Here is a 22,112-nt window from a genome sequence, read left to right as displayed (position 1 = left end):
AAACACGGTCTGAGGCATCAGCCCCATCCGTTTTGCTAACCCGATTCACGGAGTTCTTCTGAGTGCCAGTTGTTCCAGTCACATACGATGGAGTTGCATCAGGTGGTTTTTCCGGTGCCGATCCCACAATCACTGATTTTCCTCTGTCTTCTGGGTCCGGACGATGAGCACAGCGATGAATCCCCAAAGAGCTTGTATCTTCATTGCTCCCGTGACTAGTATTTCCATTTCTCGTAGCATTGAAATCTTCCCACTGTTGCTTCACCATATCCCTCATGTTTTCCATAATGGCTTGCTCCATGTCCTCCTTGTACGGGTCCTTTGAAGTGGAAGGTTTGCTTTGTGGCACTACCACTGTAAAAGAATCAAAGGCCAAAGGAGCCTTTTCAATAATTTTTTGTTTAAGTTTAAAGCCCTTTTTTGGAAGGATTGGGCCTATTCTTGTGGTTGAGCCTTTATTAATGGCTTGGGGGTTTTTGCTTGCTCCTTTTTTGAGAAATCTTTCTTTGGCCATAATTGGTTTAGTAACAATAGTTTGGGCTTGACTTGTTGGAGGCCCAGATTGCATGGGAGCCTTTGGAGGAAGTTCATCATGTTGAGAAATATCATGCGCAGTAACCGCACCCCCATCAATCAGGACATTGAAGCGAGACCCATCCTTAGGACTTTGATTTATATCCCTCTTATTTTCCTTTTCATTATTATGGGGGCCATTAGTATTAACTGTGCCTTTATTACCAGGATCATATCTTTCCTATTTTTTCCTTAGTGATCGTTTGACCATCATCCAGGGACCAAAATCAGGAGGAGCCTGATCAACGCAATCAACCCCTTGATTCGCGCACTTTCTCTGGATAGCAAGATCCCCCGTGATTGAGCCCTCCGGCTGACCCTCCTTCTCCTCGACCGGCGTTTCGACATTCCCATCCTTCGGTGAGCCTTCCACACGTACAACGACTTCACTACACTGATCACTACGATGACCGTATTTTCCACACTGAAAGCAGATGAGATGAAGTCCTTCGTACTCAATATTAAGAGTGCTTCCCAAAACTGAGATTCTCGGAACTAATTTTCTTGTCAAGTCAATCTCAACACAAATTCTGGCAAACCTCCCTCTCGAGTGAATGGAGGTAGCTCGATCAATCTTTAGCATGGTTCCAATAGCTGATCCAACTCGCCATAGAAACCGATGATTATACAGCTCTATAGGAAGATTCGGAATACGGACCCATGCCGCAATCTTCTTAATCGTACTCTCCGATGTCAGAAAGAATGGTCTCCACCTCTGAACAATGAGATAATGCCCTGCGATCATCCATGGTCCGTCCAAGAGAGCATATGCCCTGCGATCATTCATGGTCCATCCAAGAGAGCGTGTGAGCAGTCCTCCTCATCTGAAAAATGAACCAAAAAATAGTCACGATCCATATCGATAATATTTATCTTACCTTTCTTAACCCAATCCCTAGTTAGACGTTGTTCCATGAATCCCAGGCCGACTCTTTTGCCCAAAACTTTGACAACTAAAGCAGCATGCCATGGCTTGCACCATTCATCGAACTCGTCTTTTGATACCGGAATGCTCGGACAAGGATCAAAAGCTTTATTTTTCGTTTCCTGTGCCTCCATATCTATGTACCATCGATCCTCCGGGTTAGGATCCTCCTCTGCCACATCCACGATATTCCCCTCCCATGCATTCTCAGGAGAGGAAAGTAATGTTTCTTTATACGATATTTTTTGCGAAATAGTAGATCCAGATGAATCATTCGCAACCATCTGTATATTATCTTCTTTTTTGTTCAGATCAATCTCCTCCCGATCTTTGACTTTTTTTGTACTACGTTGTTTTAGGTCATGAACTTGTGTTGAAACCCTCGCAGAGCTCGCAAAGTCACTCATCTCGTTTTCTCTATGCGTGACATTGTTAATACAATGTGATTCTAATGCTATTATCTCTTATGAATAATTTTAGAGATTTGAGCAATCATTCAAATACTTTAATAAGAGACATTCATAATTGGAAGGTTAGGAATTAGGAGTTATTTTTTGTACATATTTATAGAGAAGGAATTATTTTTTGTACATATCCAAAGACATAATTAACATCTTAGCTGATAATAAACAAGGAATTATTTTGCTCCGACTAGTTTGTATTTAAATTTTTTCTTTCGGACTTGACCTCGCTTTAATACCCAAATAAAATAAAATAAAATGTTACTTGTAGAGTATGTTAAACCATTGAGTTAATAATTTAATACTCAAATTGGTCTCTAAACTTGCAGTCAAACCTTAATGTCGTCTATAAATTTAAAATTGTTCCAAATTTGTCCCTCAACTAAACAACGGTTGTCCTTGAAAAACTTTTTGATGACGAAATGATGATGTGATTGAATAGAGGCGACGTTGAAAGCCACGCTGGACTGGTAAAACGTCATTGTTTCAGTTTTGGCGTCCAAATAAAACATAAACGACACCGTTTAGAGTATTTTGAGGGGTTTTAACATATTGGAGTTAAAACCCTAAAAATTCCCTAAAGGACATCGTTTATGTTCTATTTGGGCGCCAAAAATAAAACGGCGACGTTTTATCAGTATAGCGTGACTTTCAGCGTGGCCTCCATTGTCACCGAAAAGTATCTCAGGAACAATAATTGTTAAGTTGAGGGACAAATTTAAAACAATTTTAAGTTCAAAGACAACATCAAAGTTCGACTGCTTTAAGCATTAACTCTAAATCGTTTGATGAAATTAATTAGGGAGTAGTAAATAGGGAAAAAAATCCTGGGAAATAGATTAAGAAGATTTAGACTAAGACAAAAAATAGAAAATCTTCATTAAATATTTAATATACAATATCTGAACTTTTTTTTTCTCAAAATCAGATAATTCCATTCATAAAATGAAAGAAACATATAGGTGTTCATATATGGGATAAATAAGAGAAATGGGGGACTTCCAACGCTCTACTATAGAGCTAACATCATATAATAATCTAATAAGAGAGATAAAAAATTAAAGTACTTATCAATTAGGAAGTGTTAATTTGTTGAAACTCTTTCTGCAGCTTCAAAGCCGACGCCATTATCTCTTTCACACTAGTTGATACATTTTCAAAGATGAACCTGTTCCTAGCCTTTCATAAGGATCAGCTCAAAATCACCATCATTATTCTCTGAGAGGAGCTATTGAGTTGGGTATGCAAGACTCCCATTCTCAAGTTTCACTCAACATAGAAATCAAAGTCTTCGGTGCTCCTTCTAATAGCTGGTATGCCCATTTTTTACCAAATTTTCTTCGATTTTACACAATGGAAGATGCAATGATTGATTGTTTCTGAAAATTGTAGGCATTTTCAGCAGATAGGTTGAATCGATGGGATGCGATAATGAAGCTTTTGCAGCACTGGAAGCTTTTCATGAAAGCCCCTCCAGAAAAAAATCTTAATCTTCTTTAGGATTTTCAACTTCTATAGTTCTCACCACAAATTCCGTTGTCACATATTTTTTGGGCAAAATTCAATGGGAGGATGCGAGAACCCATAAGCCACACGGTACCCAGTACTCACTTCATACAAACCACTTTTATTAAGGGCCCAATAAATTTTATCTTCTCCACCCCTAATTGTTGTTGCTAGCACACGCTGACTAGTGTCCTCAGAAAAAATACTTCTAATTAGAGTTTGATTCCACTAACCATTAGAAAGTATTAAGTTTTTACCATCAATAGTGGTTGATTTTATAAATTGGAAGTTTCAGATGAAGAAACAACATAAGGATGTGGAGGAGCAAGCCAAGGATCACTGAAGATTCGGATACTGGATCCAGCACTAACTCGCCAAACCAGTCTCTTTTCAACAACTTTACGCCTTTCTAATATGCTACGCCACCCCACGAAGGTACTGTTCCGATCTTTGCATTCATTATAGAACTGTATCGAAAATATTTACCTTTGAGGAGTCTAGATAGAAGTGATTGTGGCTGAGAGACAACTTTTCAACATTGTTTTGCTAATAACGCCAAATTCTGAGTCCCTAGGTCCTTAAAACCTAGTCCACCTTCTAATTTTGGTCTTGTCATAGTATCCCAACTAACCCATGCCATTTTTTGCTCTGTACCTTTTTTACCCCACCAAAATTTGGAGAGTATGTTGTGAATCTCCCTAATTAAAGTGTTAGGAAGACCGAAACATGATAATGAATAAATTGGGATAGTCTCCCCAATAGCTTTGATTAGAATATGCCTGCCTGCAGAGGAGAAGTTTTCTTTTCCACCCTTGAACTCGCTTCCTCACCTTGTGCTTGATTTCTCCGAAGGTGGCCTTTTTTTATTTTTGGACTGTAGATGGAAGACCCAAATATTTATCCTGTGCACCAATATGATCAATTTTCAATTTCTGAGCCAGTAGTAATCGAGTAGCGAGAGGAGTATTATTACTAAAGAATAGAGTTGATTTATGCAAATTAATTTTTTGGCCACTGAACCCCTCGTATGACTGAAGAAGATTGAGAATATTTTCACAACTGTTTTTTGACGCTTTGCAAAAAAGGATTGAGTCATCCACAAACAATAAATGATTAACAGTAGGACATCTTCGGTTGATCTGAATACCTTCAAAAGACCGTTTTGCTCTGTCTTGTTTAGCAAAAAGGATAATCCTTCTGCATAGAAAAGAAAAAGGTATGAAGATAGAGGGTCTTCTTGACGGATACCTCTATTTGGTTTAAAAAAATCAAAAGGTTGACCTTCAACAACGACAGAGTAAGAAACTGAAGTCACCACCTCCTGTATCCAACCAATTCACCTAGATTCAAATCCCAACTTCTCCAAAATGAACCAAAGAAAATGCCACTCAACACGATCATAGGCTTTGCTCATATCCAATTTAACAGCCATTTCATTCGATAAACCCGTCTTCTTTGTCTTTAGATAGTGCATACATTCATGAGCGACTAGGACATTGTTTGAAACCAATCTACCCTTAATGACGCCACTTTGATTAGGGCTGATCAGCAAAATCATAAATTTCTGTAGTTGATAGACTAGTACTTTAGAAATAATCTTATACACAACTGAGGAAAGGCTGATGGGTCTAACTTGTGTCATATCTTTTGCATCAGGAATCTTAGGAATGAGACAAATTTGTGTATGGTTGAAGCTCTTTAGTAGTCTACCACTGACAAAGAAACTGCAGATAGCCTTAAAAACATCCTCCCTGACTAAACTCCAATATAATTGAAAGAATTTAGTCGTAAATCCATCATCACCAGGGGGCTCTGGGAGTGAACACTAAAGACCGCACATTTTACTTCATCAAAACTGACCGATCTACTTAATTTTCTGTTCATGGTTCTTGAAACTTTGGTTTCAAAATCTTCGAATGCATGTGCCGGATTAGCTTGGTTAATCGATGTGAAGATATCCTTGAAGTATGTTTCAGCTACTTGTGCAATTTCCTCACGGGTGGTAGCATACGTACCATCATTCTTTTCCAATTTCCAAATTTTATTTCTCCGGATTCTGAATTGGAATGATTGGTGAAAGAAACTTGTATTTATGTCCCCTTCTTTTAGCCACTTTACACGAGATTTCTCCCTCCAATAGCTTTCCTCCCTAAAGTAAGCATCCTCAAGTTTATTTTCCAAGGCTTCAACTTGTTCTCCCCCTGTAATACCCTCCTCTTTGAGAATTCCAAGCTGAGATGTGAGTTCACCAATGTCCTTCTTCGAATTAGATTTGTTCTGCTGCTGCCATTGAACAATACGGTACCTACAATACTTCAATTTTTGAGGCAAAACAAACATTGCTGAGCCATCCACCCATTCCTTCCAAGCTTCAATGATAATTACTCGAATTTCTTAAAAACCACACCATCTCTCCTGAAACTTAAACTTCGAATTAGATTTTTCTATGACCGGATTTATATCAAGGAGGATAGGCGCATGATCTGAACCGTTTTTGCGAGTCGAGGCAGCGAGGCCGATGGAAAACAATCCATCCACTCACTGTTTGCAAGTGCACGGTCAAGCCGCTCCCTGATTTGGTCCTGCCCTCGTCGCCTATTAGTCCGGGTGAATCTTCTCCCAATCATGTCCAAGTCCTTCAGTCCACCACCATCAATAAAATTTACAAATTCAGAAATAGATGAAGCTGATTTTAACCCTATCATTCCTTCTCATCGAGGCTCATTATAACATTAAAATCACCCATAGTTATAACTTTTCCAACGGAACCTTGTACAAAAGAGGAAAGTTCTGTGTATTGGATAGATCGAATCCCATCCAAGCTATTTAAATGTACCCCAATCAGCCTCAAGAACAGTTCGTAGCATGATCAGTTACCTTGGCAGTTATGAAGAACTCGCAAGAATCTCAACCGTTGTGCCATCCTTCCATGTTAAAGTTAATCCACCAGCTGTACTCGTCGGACTAATAGGAACACAATCTCAACTTACTTTCTACCAGACGAGATTAGTTTTTTGTTTCACATAGAAACACAATCTCGAGGAAGTGGAATTGACACATCTCTTTAAGGTTATGAACTGTTAGGGGTCTTTCCAAATCGCGACAATTCCATAAAAGAACTCTCATAGCGAATTAAAGAGAAGGAATAAAGGAAGGAATTGATAAAATCAAACATTGACCTAGATGGCACAAAAATTTTGTTTTAGAAAAAATTCTAGTAAAGCAAGTTGAAAGAGTATGTACTTCTCACATGAAAAAACCTAAACGACGCTCATCATTACTAACAGTTATCTTTTTTCTTACATTACTAAGTAAATAAGTGATGATACATTTACAATATCTAAACTTTTAATCCTGAAAAATATTTGAAAATTAAATTAAAAAAATCTAGACTAGGACCAAAAAAAAGAAAATCTTCATTAGATATTTAATATATAATATTTGAACTTTTAATCGGGAGAAATATTTGAAAACTAAATTATGCTCTTTTTTCTGACAAAAAAAATTCAGTAAGGATTAGTTTATAAAAGGAATAAAAATTAGTTAATAAACTTTTAGATGCATAACTTTAAATTTTGAATTTTTTTTTAAAATTCAAATACACTATATATATAAAAATTAAAAATTAAATAATTTGATATGTTTAATTAAATTATTATTTAATAATTTTTAACCATTAATTTTGTAAGAAAGCATCTGAATTTTTCCTTGTTTTTCGTTAAGTGATTTTTGTTATTTCCCTGATATAGTTTCAAACTTTGAATAATTGGATTAACACTTTACAATATTCACCGAATAGAAAATTCAAGTCAGATACAACTCGTATTTCAGCTGGAGACTTTTTATTTGAATAATAATTACCACCTAAATAGCCGTCTCCCATGCTTTAATAAAGTAAACATGAAAGAAACTCAACTCAAAAATTCTCTTAGAAAACTCTTATTTATATTTGTGATTTTGCTACATAAATCTCTATCTTGAACTGCACATTATGATTTATCTGTACAATATACACGAATTATCTGTCTACATGCGATCACTTTAATTATGCACCAACAGTAGACAGCCATCCCCACACCCACACCACTATAACAAAAGAAATTAAAGAAAAAAACCAAAAAATATTTTTTTAAAAAAAAGAAAAAGAAAAGGAAAAAGCCACCTTTGGAGTGAAAGAAAAAAGACCGTTGGTTGTCATCTTACCGTTGCTAAAGCAAAACTGGTGAGTGGGACCGGACTGGTTTGACCGGGTTCAAGAAACGGGTTAGTGTTAAACCGGATGGAATCGGCGGCGGTGTTGGAAGCCACCACCACCGTGAGCCACTTGCCTTCAATTTCCCCTTTGATCTTCAACCCTTTCTCCTTCGTTTCTCTAACCAAATCCCAGAAGCCACCGTTCCTCCCTTTATTAACGAACAGCATCACAAGCTTCTCCTTACACTCCTCCATCCTCTTCACATACCCAACCAACTCACTCACTTCACCAACATCCAAATTCTCCATTCTACCCTCCATCTCCTCCAACCTCATCACTATCTCTCTCTGAACGCTTCTGTAATCTTCCCCTACAAGCTTCACCACTTCGTAAACCAGCTCCTTCTTCTGAAGCTGCAATGACTCTGGAACCTTACCTAGCTGTTCCAAGAACGCAACCAGAGCTTCTATCTTGTACAGTAAATCCGCGTTTGAAGTTCCAAGAGTCAAAGAGTTTGTTTCTTGGATGGTGTTAGAAGAAGAAGATGATGAGTATCGGAGATAATAGCCTAGGATTCTTGAAACGGTTAGGCTTTGTTCTATGACTCCGGCGTACCAACGAACCCAGTCACTGAGTTGGAGCGATTCCAAGTCCGAGTCATCGCGGAAGGTTGAGAGGTTAAGGAAGTTGTGGCCGCCGTAGGAAGGGTAATAGGCGAGCTGATCTTTGAGGGTGAACGGTCCCTTGACGACGACGTTGTGGAGGGTGAAGAGACACTTGAGTGCCACGGTGGCACTGCCGGTGCGGTGGAGGCGGTCCATCAGGGCGTCGATGCAGACACGGGGGAGGAGGTGGGAGGTGTTGTTGGATGATGCGACGGCAAGAACGGCGGCGATTCGATCCTCGGAGGGAGGGCCGCTGAGAGCGTGGGTAGTGGCGCGGAGGACGCGGACTCGGACGGAGGACACGTGGCGCTTGATGGAGAGGGTGGCGACTATAACGGAGGCTTTGTCTTTGATATTGTAAGCCAAATTCCTTAGCTTATTTTTCTGTTGGGCCATCGCGGGAAGAATGAGGAGGGAAAATGGGAAATAATAATGTAGAGACAGCTACGACAATATAAAGGGTTTTGCTCAAGGTGCGGAATTAAAGGATAATTATTATAATAATCACAAGAAATTAAATTGGATTAAAGGTATATAATTGTGTTTGATGTGGCTACACTTTCCTAGTCTCTGCTTCCAGGGGTATTCCGTGTGTGTTGTTAACGCGGCCAAGGAACCTACATTTTATTATACCTGAAATTGATGGATAATGGATTGTGGATTATATATAGTAGTTTTGGACGGCAGAAATCCAATGATCGTGGCACATATGGTAATAGTGTAATGTTTCAGATTTTTAATTTAATTTTAATGATCTCCCGTTTCAAAATTTGTTTGGTTCCTTTTTTTTTTTTTGTCGGATTCGTTCCTAAAATATTATATGTTCTCTAAATTAATTTTTAAAATATTTTTTTAATTAAATTTCTTTCTTTAAAATTTTAAATTAATTATTGCTGATAATATCAGAATTTATTGATATGATACGTTAAATAATATCACAATATACGCCTGATATTTTTAATTAGCTGCTAATATAATAAATTTATAAAATTAAATTAAATTAATTTTAAATTAAAGAATAATGTCTTAAAATTTTTTCAGTTTTGGATTAATTTGATATAGTTTTATAAAATTATTATATTAACAGCTAATTAGAACTGTCATATTTGTGTTGTGGTTAGTATAATGTCATTTAACATGCTACATGTGCAAAATAATTAATCTGATTAATTCTTTTAAAACATGAATTTAATTAAAAAAATTTTGGAAGATCAATTTAAAAAATGAGTAATCTTTTAAGGATGAATTTAACTTTTTTTTTTTGTGAATTAACTACTAATTCGATAGTTAAAAGATTCTGGCATTGATACAAAATTTTTTTATTGTAAAATAAAAAATATTTAATTTCAAAACCATATTAAACTCTAGAATCCGTTTTGTTTGGGAGTTTTCATGAAGTTTGCTCAAGTCCTCGACGAACTTCATCAATTTTTTCAAAATTCGTTTAATTTATCGGCAAACTTTACCATATTCGTCCAACTATATAAGGTGGTCTTCTCAGATTTATCATTCACTTTATTTATCCCATGTTTTTTCGTCTCGTCTCCTTACAAAATTCTCAATTTTTCATCTCTACTCTAGTTATCCTTCTTCGCTTCTTATTAGACACTAAATAATTTCTCTTTTTTTTTTCTTTTTAAGTTAATTTATTGTTATGTTTTTTGAATAAATTTATTATATTAATTATTTAAAATGGATATTATGTAAAAATAGTTATTAGATATTATAGAAATAATTATTTAAAAATAGATATTAATAGAATAGATAATGTTATATACTTATATTTAACTTAAGTCATATTATATTGGATAATATTAGATGTCGGTGTATTTAAAGAATATTTAGCTTAATATTTTCTCAAATTAATTAGGTAGAGTTAATATGTTATAATTATTTTATTTAATATTTTTAGTTTATATTTAATATGTTATAATAGCTTTATCCTATTTTGTGTTAAAATTTATGTTATGTTAATTTGTTAAATTAGTTTATTTTAATTGTCGTTATGATTAATAAATTTAGTTTAGTTTATTTTAAATTATTTTATTATATTTATATTATTTTATTTTAATTTAATGTATTTCAGTGTAGCTTGATTATGTAAAACTTATTAGACTACAAAGACATCTTTTATAATTAGACCGTGTTGACTGTATTGCTAGAAGACTTGGACAATTGATTTTAACATTTAGTTTATGTTTTTTATAGATTAAAGTATGATTTTTTTTGTTAGGGTGTATGAGTTTTACGAATCAGAAGAAATTTATTGATGAGGTCTAACGAGGACATTAGGACATATACTACAAGAAAAAGTAATATTTGTAAAAAAAAAATTATTACAAAAAATTAAAATTTTAAAATAAAAGAATTTTGTAATAAAAAAAGGGGCTGTTGCAGTATGTTTCGTTACAAAAAGTTTTTGTAATAAAAAATAGAACTGTTACAATTCAAAATGATATTTTGTAATAAATTTTTCTGATACAAAAAATCAGAAATAGTTACAAAAATGGTAACAAATTTTGATATTCAAGCTATTTTTGGTGATAATCTATTTTTTCCTATCATAAAATTTTGTTACAAAATGTAACTTGATTTTGTAATATTTTTTTCTTTAGTTACAAAAGTAAAATAATTATTTTGTAACAATTTTTTTAATACAAATTACATGCATAATTTACTAAATTATTTTTTTAATTAACTAATATATTAACTATTTTACTAAGCAAGTCTACATTTATATAATATGTAAAAACATACATAATTCAAACATGCCTTATTTATCTAATATTGTTTTAAAACAAAATAACATTAGTGAGTACATTGATTAGTTTTACAAGTTATATGTCTTGCACAAGTTCAACCAAAAGTTAAAAGTTCTAACATAGATTAGTGTCTCTATGAATCAAAATATTCTTGAGCCCTCAAGGTAGCATGTGGTCACCATTTTAGCACTCCTGTAAATAAGAAAAACCGAAACAAAAAGTTAGGTGTATAGTCAAAAGTTCCTTAAGTTCAAAAAGTTTCTAAATTTTCAAAACAAGCAAGTTTGTATTTACTTCTCAACAATTCAAAAGCCAAAACAAGTGATACACATGTATGTGTAGAGCACATAATCAAGTAAATATCAATCACAAGTAAGTGGCATAAATTAAAACAATTTAGTGTTGACTAAGTTAGAAACATAAAGAAACATGTAAGCCAAAGAACATTCAAACACTAAATTCCAATGAAGCATAAAAATCATAAGGTTGAGACAAGACTTGAAAAATTCATGCCCTATGTGACTTAAGGTAAGTTATGCATGAATAAAATAAATCAAATTAGCCACATTGGTAGAAAGAAATCTTCAACCTTGTGAGAGCATGCAAAAGAGGCTCTTTTTTAAAAGAATTTCAAGTTCGTGGTCAATTTGAAATTCACTTGAACTATTCAATGTATAGGAGTAATTTAGTATGAAAAAAAAAGGGCAAAGAATGTTAAAGGCATGACCACAACTTGCAAAGAAATATCTTCAGGGCAATCAGAAATCATGTAGCAAACAAGGGTCTATTTTGACACAGAAATTTGTCAAATAGAACTTGTTTGCTCAAACAACACAATGCAGTTTAATTGATCAACCAAATAGTGAATAACAAAACCCGAAGCTTCCACCTTCCAACAACCAAAACAGTGAAGCACTTAGCCGGATAATCAATCAATTGAGTTTAGCAATAGTTGAAAACCAAAAGCAATTAAATACCAACTCAATTAATTAATTGAATCAAAGATGAATATTGAAAATAGATTAAGATAAATTTTGGCAACATTTCAGCAATAAATTTGCCTATTTCACAATTTCAATCAATCAATTCAAATTTCATATGAATTCTTTGACAGTTAAAAACACAAAAAATCATAATGAATTCATAAGAAACAAGTAAATAAGCAAATTCCAGCAAGAAAACATGAGGAAACAATTAAAACCAATCCAACCAGCAAAGAAACAGAACAGCACTCAACAGAACAGCAATCAATGGCCCATCATACAGCACCCAAAACAGTAAAATGAACAAAGATAATGGATTCAGGCAGCATTCTATTCATTGAAGTTAATAACCATTGCACTTGCAAGCAGCAGGGGCACAGCAGTTTATCCATTAATTCAACAAAAAATCAATCAAGCCAAACTAAACGATTTCAGCAAGAGATTTATCAATAAAACCAATCTCAGTTCAGCAACCATCATCTATTCCAACACAAACAACAATAACTCAGCAGCATTTTCTTTTTCATTGAATTTAAGAATCATTTAACAAGCAAGCAATGAGGGGAAAAAATCAGCAGCAACCAACAGCAAGTATAGAGCAGCAATAACAACTTAATGTGAGAAATTATTCAACAACAAATGCACACACAATGCAATCACTATAAACACAAGTAACTATTCAAAAGGTATTTATGTTATTTCCAACAACATATTACACCGATTAAAACTATGATAATATTAAATGAATTCAAGGACTGAAGCCATAAACAATTAACTTTAGAATCAGAAGTTCAGATCTTAACACCATAATCAAATTATTTACCCCAAAAACAGGCACTATTAAGAAGGATTTGCAGTTGCGTTTGACACAATCACATCTATATTTTCACACTTATGTAATGTTCAACAGCATATTCAACAGCATTCAAACAAATTTTAATAAAGGATAATGCATTCGATAAAAATGAATAGAAAATGGTGACCTGTGCAGTTTTTTGAATCAAATCCTTTCTCTGTTGATCGTTGGAGACATGGCAAACAAGGGCCAAAACTTCAATTCCTTTAGCCCTAAGTTTCTCTGCAGCCTCTTCAACATTTTGCTGTAGAAACAAGGAAATTGAGTAATGAATATAATTAATTGGAGGCAAAGAGGAAGAGAAAGGGAAAAAGACCTGCTTGCGAGAAGAGATGACGACGGAAGCACCTTCCAAGCCCAGCCTTTCAGCTAGGGGTGTTCGCGGTGTGGTTTGGTTCGGTTTTTGAAGGAAAAACCATCCGATCCGATCGTTTAAATAAACTGCGGTTCGGTTTGGTTCGGTTTTTTTGTCAATGTCATCCGAACCAAACCAAACCAATTAATATCGGTTTAGTTTGGTTCGGTTTGTTCGGTTTTTTCAATCAAATAAAAAAAATTCTACCATACTATTATGCAAAGTCATAACATTGAAATTGACAAACAGAAATACACAATAGCTAACAAAGTCTTGATCTAATGAAATTTAACGACAACAGAATTCAAATATGACAATTAAAGAAGTTTAATAGTTCAACAGTCAACACAACTGAAAATAAAAATAAATTGTCATTAAACTGATAGCAAAGTTATGGTGTCTTCTCCAACAAAATAGATAAACTTCTTAATGCAAACCAACCTGAAATAAAAAAAAGTTACATAATAAGAACAACAACAACAACAATAACAATAATAACAATAATAATAATAATAATAATAATAATAATAATAATAATAATAATAATAATAATATAAGGAGAACAATTCTTACCATAAGATGTACTCAATCAGACTCAACACCAGAATCTTCTTCATTGGGATCACGTGTGGGTGCAACTTCTACAAAATATATAAAACAAGAAACAAACATAACAAATGATATATATTAATAAACTTTGAAAAATATAGATGCGATATATATTAATAAAACAAGAAACAATCATAACAAATGGGCTTTTACACATTCTGCAAGAACTTCAGTGTCATCAGGCACAAGCCTGCGGGAAGAGAGAGGCAATACTTCAGGTTGCATATCAATTGGAGGTTGGCTTTATGATGCAATAATAAGTACAACTGTTACCTGGATAAGTTGTATGTCCCTGCTATGTTGGAATTATCTGAACCCTGAAATTTAACGATGAAAAAAACACACAACAATGTTTAATTTGACTGATAAGCATACATATCATAATTATCATAACTTACAATATGTCACCTTTAAGATCCAAGTAAGTAGTAATTAATATACACTTACAAGGTTTGAGTGATAGCAGTCACTCATTATTGATTAACTAAATGATTAGGTTTCTAATCCATTGAATAAAATTCTTGTGCCATCTAGGTTGGACTCTTAACCATTTCATGATGTACATACATAGCTTAGTTAGATGTAATGAGAGTTGTTTTAAGTCAAATAAAGGACACTGACACAAAGGAACAAGTATTACTGAAAAAATTATGCACGATAATTGACCAAAGACAAGGGGTTGTACCTTGCATCTTCCAGTTAGAGGAGATGAGTGAGTATCATGAGTTCCAATGGACGCTTGGTGGAAACACGAAGCCCAAGCATTTTCACCCAAACTTTTGCTAATATATGGCAGAGAAAGTTTCTCTCTCGATTCAGAAACAACATATGTCACAGAAAGTAATTGAGACACCTGTTGCAGTATCAACATTTGACTAAGGTCAGTTCAGATGATAAAAAAGCAAGCGATGAAACCATATCAACCTCTAAATCAGGATTAAGATAATCAATATGATAGTACATAGACGCTACAGCAGCGTGTTATATATATAGGCCATATATACTTTAAAGTTATATTTTTCACCTTCTATTAATAGTGTAAGAAGTTCAACACTGAGCCACAAACAAAACTTAGCAACAAATCAGCAAATCAACAAATCAACACTAATGAACAGAATGCAAATGGTAAACATTACCTAAATCGGTGGCTCGTGCTCCATATTGACTTGGGAGGAAGGCTGAGTGGGAGACTGGGAGGTGCTGCCGTGCTGGGTTGAATTGATGGGTTAGGGTGCTGGCGTCTCAACGGCGGCGGCGTGGTGCTGTGCTGCCGTGTCGAGTCGGTCGGTGGTGGCTTCGTCTTGGCCTGATGTGCGATGAGCCAAAGGCTTCGCGGTGGTGGGTGGCTGGGTGCGCAGGTCGGCAGGTGTGGCTGGGTGCGCAGGTCGGCAGCCGGCAGGTGTGTATATTTGGAGAAGAGGGAGCGATGAGTACTGAAGGTTAGGGTAGGGATTGTGGAATTGGGGGTTAGGGTAGACGCAGTTTCGTTTGGGGGGTGGGGGTGTCGCACAGTTTCGTTTGAAGGGGGGAGGGGGGTGTGGGGGTTAGTAACGTTTAGGGTTTTTTAACCGGTTCGGTTCGGTTTGGTTAGGGTTTTCATATTCAAAATCGAAAACCGAACCGAACCGGACAAAAAACAGCAAAATCAATTTTTTCGGTTTTTTCGGTTATCGGTTAATTCGGTTTTCGGTTCGGTTCGTCGGTTTAGTTTGGTCCGGATCGGTTTTGAACACCCCTACTTTCAGCTATGGCGAAGCCGGTTCCAGACGGCAGAGGCGATATGGAGCACTGGGGGGTTCAGCCAGCAGCGGCGGTGGCTCCCCGTCTTCCCTTCTGTTCGCGTTCCCTCACCCTCAGACCAGATCGGCGGCGACTGGGCTCATCAACGACGGCGGCAACGAAGGGAATCGGCGATGATGAAGATGGCCCGGACAGCAGCAGCGACGCGACGCTTCTCCTCACGACGGCTTCCTCCTCGTGCAGTTCTGACAGCAGCTCGTGGACGGACCAAACGGCGGCGGCAACAGCGCGGCCTTCTCCTCCTTCTCCTTCCTCGGCTTGAACCTCTCTCTTCTCTGCGCGACACGACGGCGCAGCGGCAGTGACGCCCGCCGGCGCCGTCCTCACTCTCCCCTCCCCTTCTTCCTGTGAATCCCTCTCCTCTCTATCCTTTCTGTTTCTTGAGTTCGGTGCTGTTGTGTGTGAATGCTTCAAGCTTAATGAGTTTGCTGAGGGCGTTTATGTTTGGGAGATGAGTGAGGGTGGATTAGGGTTTTGAGTAAAAATAGGTTTAGGGGTAGTTTTGTAATTTCAAATAAAAGTGGAGATAATATAGTAATTAAGAATAAATTTTACTCCAACAATAATAATGTATAAAAATACTATTTGTTCATCAATTTTACAAATTACTTTCAATAAAATATTCAAATCCAAAAATTAGAAATAAATAATTAATTTTTTTATTTTCCAAAGCAGTAATATTAATATTTTAAATATTAATTATTTAGTCCAAAACATATAAAATTCTTATTATTTCATAATTACCAATTTTATAATTTAAATATAGAAAATAATCTAATACTTGTAAAATTGGATAATAATCCTAATTTATTTTAAATTCAATTAATCAAAACTTGCTCTAATTATCTTTAATAAAATAATTTCTGAAATTAAAACTATAAATAACTATATGATTTGAGACTTGATCATAATAAGATTTTTTTAAAAGTTCCAGGTCTTACAGATATGGTGGTGGTTATGGCGGCGGCGATAGAGGCAGCGACAGCTGCGAGCTTTAGGGCTGAAGCTAGCATCTTGCATATTTTCACGAGATCTTTTCTCTCACACTGCAACAGCTGAGAGCTTTAGAATTTGTTTGGAGGGGTTGAAAATTTTAATTATGTGTAATAGTGGGAGGATTTTTAAAATTATGCAGGGGAGTTTTATAATTTGCCACAAATAAAATATTTTGTGTAAATTTTTAAAAATTTCCACTATAAAATCTCCACTAATTATTAAAAAATTTGTAGTGTAAAAATCTAATTATTAATAAAAATTATATATTAATTATTTAGAAGAATATAAAATAATATTTATAATTTTTAAAAATTAATGAATACATACATTATATAAAAAATTTTAATTTTTGAAATAAAATAGAATTATTTTGAAAAAAATATATACAAAATTTTTTTTACTATTAAAGTGTTTAACATTTTAAAAAAATGTTATAAAATATGCTTATATTTTGTGACAAATAATTAACTTGTTACAAATAATATTGAATTTTGTGACAAATTAATTTTTTGTTACAAAACAACTGGAGTTTTTGAAACAAAAGTTATTTTGTTACAGTATATTACAATATTTTGTAACAAAACACTATATCGTTACAAAAACTAACATAATTTATAACAAAATAAAACAGGTTGTTACAAAACATTATTCTTTTGTAACAATAAAAAATTATTATTACAAAATATTATTTTTTTATAACAATTTTAAATTTAATACAAATTTTTTGTTACAAATGTTCCATTTTCTTGTAGCGATATATCAGACATGCTGAATTTGAGTACGTAGTTTATATGATTGAGTGGGACTATGACTGGACATCGGTGTCTGCTTTGATTGAAAGATGGCACTCCGAGTCACATGCTTTTTACCAGCTTTGTGGGGAGATGACTATTACCCTGCAGGACATGCCATATCAGTTGGGTCTTAATATTGATAAAGAAATGCCTATGATCTATTGACAATCCGACCCAAACTGAGTATACTGCGCAACATCTCTAAACTAATTATTATCTAATATCTTATACTCCACAACTTTTTTAATGCTATATATCTTAACTGTCATAATAATTTCCTCTTTATTTTCAAACTATTGCCAATCTCAAACTCATTAGTCAGATCTTTCTCGGGACCTCTCTGACCAAACGAACAATCTTGATTCATTACCTCGAGATTCAATGAAAAAAAGTAAACAGGGTGATCATACAATCGAGAAATAGAAGACTATGTCAGTGCAAGTTATTGTGAGTTTGTGAAATAATTTATCCTGTCCTTTTCTTCGCAAGTATATCCACGAGTTCAATCTCTACTTCTTCACCATCAAATACATGATTTAATTGATAGGAATTAGTCCTTGGGTCTCTGATCATGGAACCCTCACGGCTTTTAAAATATGCTTCCAACATCTCATCATTAGAATTCTTAAGATTTAACCCCTTAATTATTTTTAAGTGGCATGTTTAAATCAATCATCAACCTTCTAATATTTGTTTGAATTTTTTAACTTAAGGGGTTATATATATATATATAATAATTTAATTCCTTAAATAATAAATATGCGGAAAGCCAAAATATTGCCAAAATACGTATGATCAATTCACATGAAGTGTTTGCAAAATAAATTTTGCCACCATTTCAAATACCGTGCCCGTGAAATAGAGCCAGTCTCAGAGCCATTTCTAATGCATCATTCGCAAAATGGGTGAAGCAGAAAAGCAGAGCATAGAAAGCAAGAGCATAAGAAAGAGATATAGTAGAAATTAAAAAAAAATAAAAAAGAAAGAATAGAGTATAAGAGATTTTTTTTATAACAAACATGTATAACATGAATTTTAGTTTGAAGAATAAGAAAAAAAAAAGATGCATTTTGAAAAAAAAGAACAAAATGGCGTTAAAAGAAAAAAGAGAGAAGAAAGAAGACACTAAGACAACATATAATATATTGGGTTGTCATATATTAAATTATATTGGGCATGATCCAACATGTTTTTTTAACATTATAAAATAAATAATAATGCATATTTAATGAAATTTAATTTATAATTTAAAATTTTAATCTTAATTTATTATTTAAATATTAATTTAAAATTTTATTAATAGTTTTTTGTTATTATTATTTTTTAATTTTTAAATTTTAAATCTGTAAATAATGACATAATTAAATAAAGTATTTAGTTAGTTACGCAAAAGTTATTTGAAATTTAAAATGTTTAAAATTTAAATATTTAGTTAGAACTAAAATATTAAATTTACAGGTAGAGTTTAAATTTTAAAAACTTAAATATCAAAGATGCAATCACATAACAATTTAAACTTTCAAGTTATTTAAAATTTAAATAATTTTTGTATAACAAACAAAATATTTTATTTAATTTGTATCTATTAATTAAAAGAATTTTTTATTTAAAGTATTTAAATATAATATTTACGAAAATATATAATCTATAGTATATTTACGTTTATTCATTAACAGTCATATCTCGAATAGAGTGTCCAAAAACAGGTTAAATAAACATCACGAATACATTGTACCATAGATATGAAATACGCCAGCAAAACATAACTCGAATGCTATCGGATATGTTCAGAAGGCAGAGACCGGGTACTGTGTACCTGATACAGTACCCGAAATGCCTTCTACCACTATATAAAGGGTGTGTAACTGAGATCCATTACTTCATTTTAATTTTTAGAGTTTTGGATAGTTTTAAAAGCAGACATGGTTAGACGAGGAGGTTACACCCGATCAAAGAATATTAAAAACGCAATCTGACATGTGGTTGGAGTACTGAATTTTGAGATCAGTTTATCTATCTATTATTTTTTAATAGGGAATTAGTTAATATATTTTAATTTATTTAGTTTTAGTTAATTAGATGTTTAGTATTTACTTGGATGAGAATTGTTAAAAAAGTAAACTATTAGAATTTGATTAAGTATATATGATATAATTTTTATTTGTTATTTTTAATTAAATAATATATTTTGTTGTGCATTAAATTAATTAATGATATGAAATAATTTTTATTTATCGTGTTAGTTTATTATAAAACAATTATAATTTTTATTTGTTATTTTTAATTAAATAATATATTCTCTTGTACATTAAATTAGTTACGATATGATATAACTTTTATTTGTCGTGTTAGTTATTATAAAATAATTATAATTTTTATTTGTTATTTTTAATTAAATAATATATTTTCTTTTACATTAAATTAGTTAATGATTCATGCTTAAATTGAAGTAAATTATATATTATTAAGTAAATAATGTATTCTCTTCTGTATAGTTATATAATTATGTGCATTAGGTTGTTTAATTAAATTTAAGTTATATTCGTAATTATTTTACTGTAAAACAATATTAAACGTAATATGCAATAAGTTTTAGAAGACTAATGAATAGTAGTTGTATAATCACCTCGGTTGCTCTTGGCACGTTGTGTAATTTTGGGATTTTCACTACCTGAAGTGCTACTACCTTATATAAGGAGGTTGGGTTCAGACATACAGTAGAGCTAAGGGATTTCATCTTCGACAATACTTTACTCTTTGTATTTGTAGAGCGGTGGAGACCAGACACCCATATTTTTTACTTTCCGCGGGACGAAGTAACCATCACACTCTCGACGTATGAAACTACACAGGTGGCTCCAGTATATCCTCCTATACCACCCACAGGAGCGTACCAGGCTATTGTGCCACCTCCTTCACCTCCAGGTTATCAGTCACTCTCGCCATCTGGTCATCAGTCATTCTCTTCACCTGCCAGCCTGTGATTCGTCTCCGACCTACTTAACTTCAGTGACATACACGTTCATCTACATGTGGGATGGGTCACCAGCTTGATCACCATCCTGGACAGTTGTAGTTCCTTCATTGTATCTCTTTTATAGTGCTTCGTATTGTGTATTTGTTTTCAGGTACTTATAACCTTTAGAACTCTTGTTACTAGCTGAATTATGTAGTAGTTGCTTATCTTTGATATGTATGTTATATTATTTATCCGAATGCTTTATTTGAAAACATGAAAACTCAACATAATGATGGAAACAACGCCTTTTATTCAAATGATTAAAGACTTAGACACAAACGTTAAAATTACATAAAATTTTTGAAGTTGACATAAAACAAGACTACATTGATATTAAAAGACTATATTACTGATCCGATATTGGAGCCTTAGGACATTCTCGCCTCGTATAACCTTGCTGACGACAAAGACTGCATCTCTTTTCAGATATTTCAATTGCGTCTATCTCATTACGTAGTGATACATGTTTCAAATGTTCGTGATATAAAGAGTTCAAGTGTTATTTAGAAGATATTAGTTTATATTTTTAGAATATTTTAATTTAATTTGATATATTTTGATTTTGTTTATTTAATTACTAGATTGGGCCTTATGTTTATGGGCTTTAGGGTTTTCTTTGTTTTAACCTAATAAGAGGTTATAAATACCTCCTTAGCTATTGTAGTCATAGTATAGAATGATTTAGAGGTTTGAAAATTCTTTTTTGGTTTCGTGATGAAACCATGGTGTGGACAATTAAGGTTGAGGAGTCCCTCTCTAATTGCATCGAGGAATTGAGTAGAGGGTTGAGGAGTCCCTTTGATTCAATTCCCAAACTATGGCATTGACAAGTTAAGTTGAGGAGTCCCTTTCTTGTTGCGTCAAGAAATTGGGTAGAAAGTAGAGTGATTCTCTTTGTACTCAATTTCAATCTATCATTTTCGTTTCTATTTCAATTTCAATGTAATTTTTTTTATTCAGTTTGAATCCTTATCTTCTTGTTTATCCTTTTATTTCTTTATCATTTGATATTAGATCTCAAGTATTAGATTAATTCTTATAAATCTATATTTATTCTTCTTTTATCATAAAAAAAGAGTCCAATATCTGTCGCGCCTTTCTTTAAATTATTGTGTTCTTGTTTTTGTTTGTGTTTTATTATTGTTTTGTCATTATTGTTGATTTTATTGTTTAAAAAAAAAAGCATACAGTGCAAAAGAAAAAAAGAAAAGAAAAAAAGGAAAGCATACAAAAAAAAAAACAAAAAAATATCTTCCTTGTAATTATTGTCCTTTTCATATACTATTTTTTCACCTACAAGATTTGAGGACGAATCTTTTTTGAAGAGGAGGAAAATGATACATGCTTCAAATGTTCGTGATATGAAGAGTTCAAGTGTTATTTAGAAGATATTAGCTTATATTTTTAGAATGTTTTAATTTAATTGATGTATTTTGATTTTATTTATTTAATTACTAAATTGGGCCTTATGTTTATGGGCTCAAGGTTTTCTATATTTTAACCTAATAAGAGATTATAAATACCTCATAAACTAGGATAGTCGTAATACAAAATGATTTAGAGGTTTGAAAATCCTTTTTTTGGTTTCGTGATGAAATCATGATGTGGACAAT

The 22,112-nt window shown here is 33.3% G+C and overlaps 1 protein-coding gene, 1 long non-coding RNA gene and 1 pseudogene across 3 annotated transcripts; all 3 read right to left on the bottom strand.

Annotated features, from left to right (window-relative positions):
- Positions 1–7,383: 7,383 nt before the first annotated feature.
- On the bottom strand, positions 7,384–8,959 carry LOC107606178 (putative clathrin assembly protein At4g40080). Its single transcript, XM_016308179.3, has one exon. It carries the CDS (start codon positions 8,719–8,721, stop codon positions 7,660–7,662), a length of 1,062 nt encoding a protein of 353 aa, XP_016163665.1. The 5' UTR covers positions 8,722–8,959; the 3' UTR covers positions 7,384–7,659.
- A 2,124-nt stretch (positions 8,960–11,083) lies between these two features.
- On the bottom strand, positions 11,084–13,425 carry LOC107606177 (tropinone reductase-like 3 pseudogene; annotated as a pseudogene). Its single transcript, XR_001612637.3, has 3 exons — positions 13,243–13,425; positions 13,054–13,170; positions 11,084–11,279 (listed from the first exon to the last, which is right to left on the bottom strand). The product of XR_001612637.3 is annotated as a tropinone reductase-like 3 pseudogene (transcript).
- Positions 13,426–13,535: 110 nt separating this feature from the next.
- LOC107606176 (uncharacterized) lies at positions 13,536–15,410 on the bottom strand. The gene is made up of 6 exons (XR_015891966.1): positions 15,027–15,410; positions 14,576–14,743; positions 14,164–14,207; positions 14,044–14,080; positions 13,855–13,922; positions 13,536–13,722 (listed from the first exon to the last, which is right to left on the bottom strand). It is a non-coding gene; the product is annotated as an uncharacterized LOC107606176 (long non-coding RNA).
- Positions 15,411–22,112: the final 6,702 nt, after the last annotated feature.

This window comes from Arachis ipaensis, chromosome B7 (assembly GCF_059453495.1).
Source record: "Arachis ipaensis isolate K30076 ecotype BB chromosome B7, ASM5945349v1, whole genome shotgun sequence".
NCBI classification, from domain to species: Eukaryota; Viridiplantae; Streptophyta; class Magnoliopsida; order Fabales; family Fabaceae; genus Arachis; species Arachis ipaensis.
This window is presented reverse-complemented; position numbering and strand designations above follow the sequence as displayed.

What these genes read in the sequence shown, in the direction of transcription:
- LOC107606178 (XM_016308179.3), bottom strand. Translation starts at nt 8,721, where the DNA reads ATGGCCCAACAGAAAAATAAGCTAAGGAATTTGGCTTACAATATCAAA.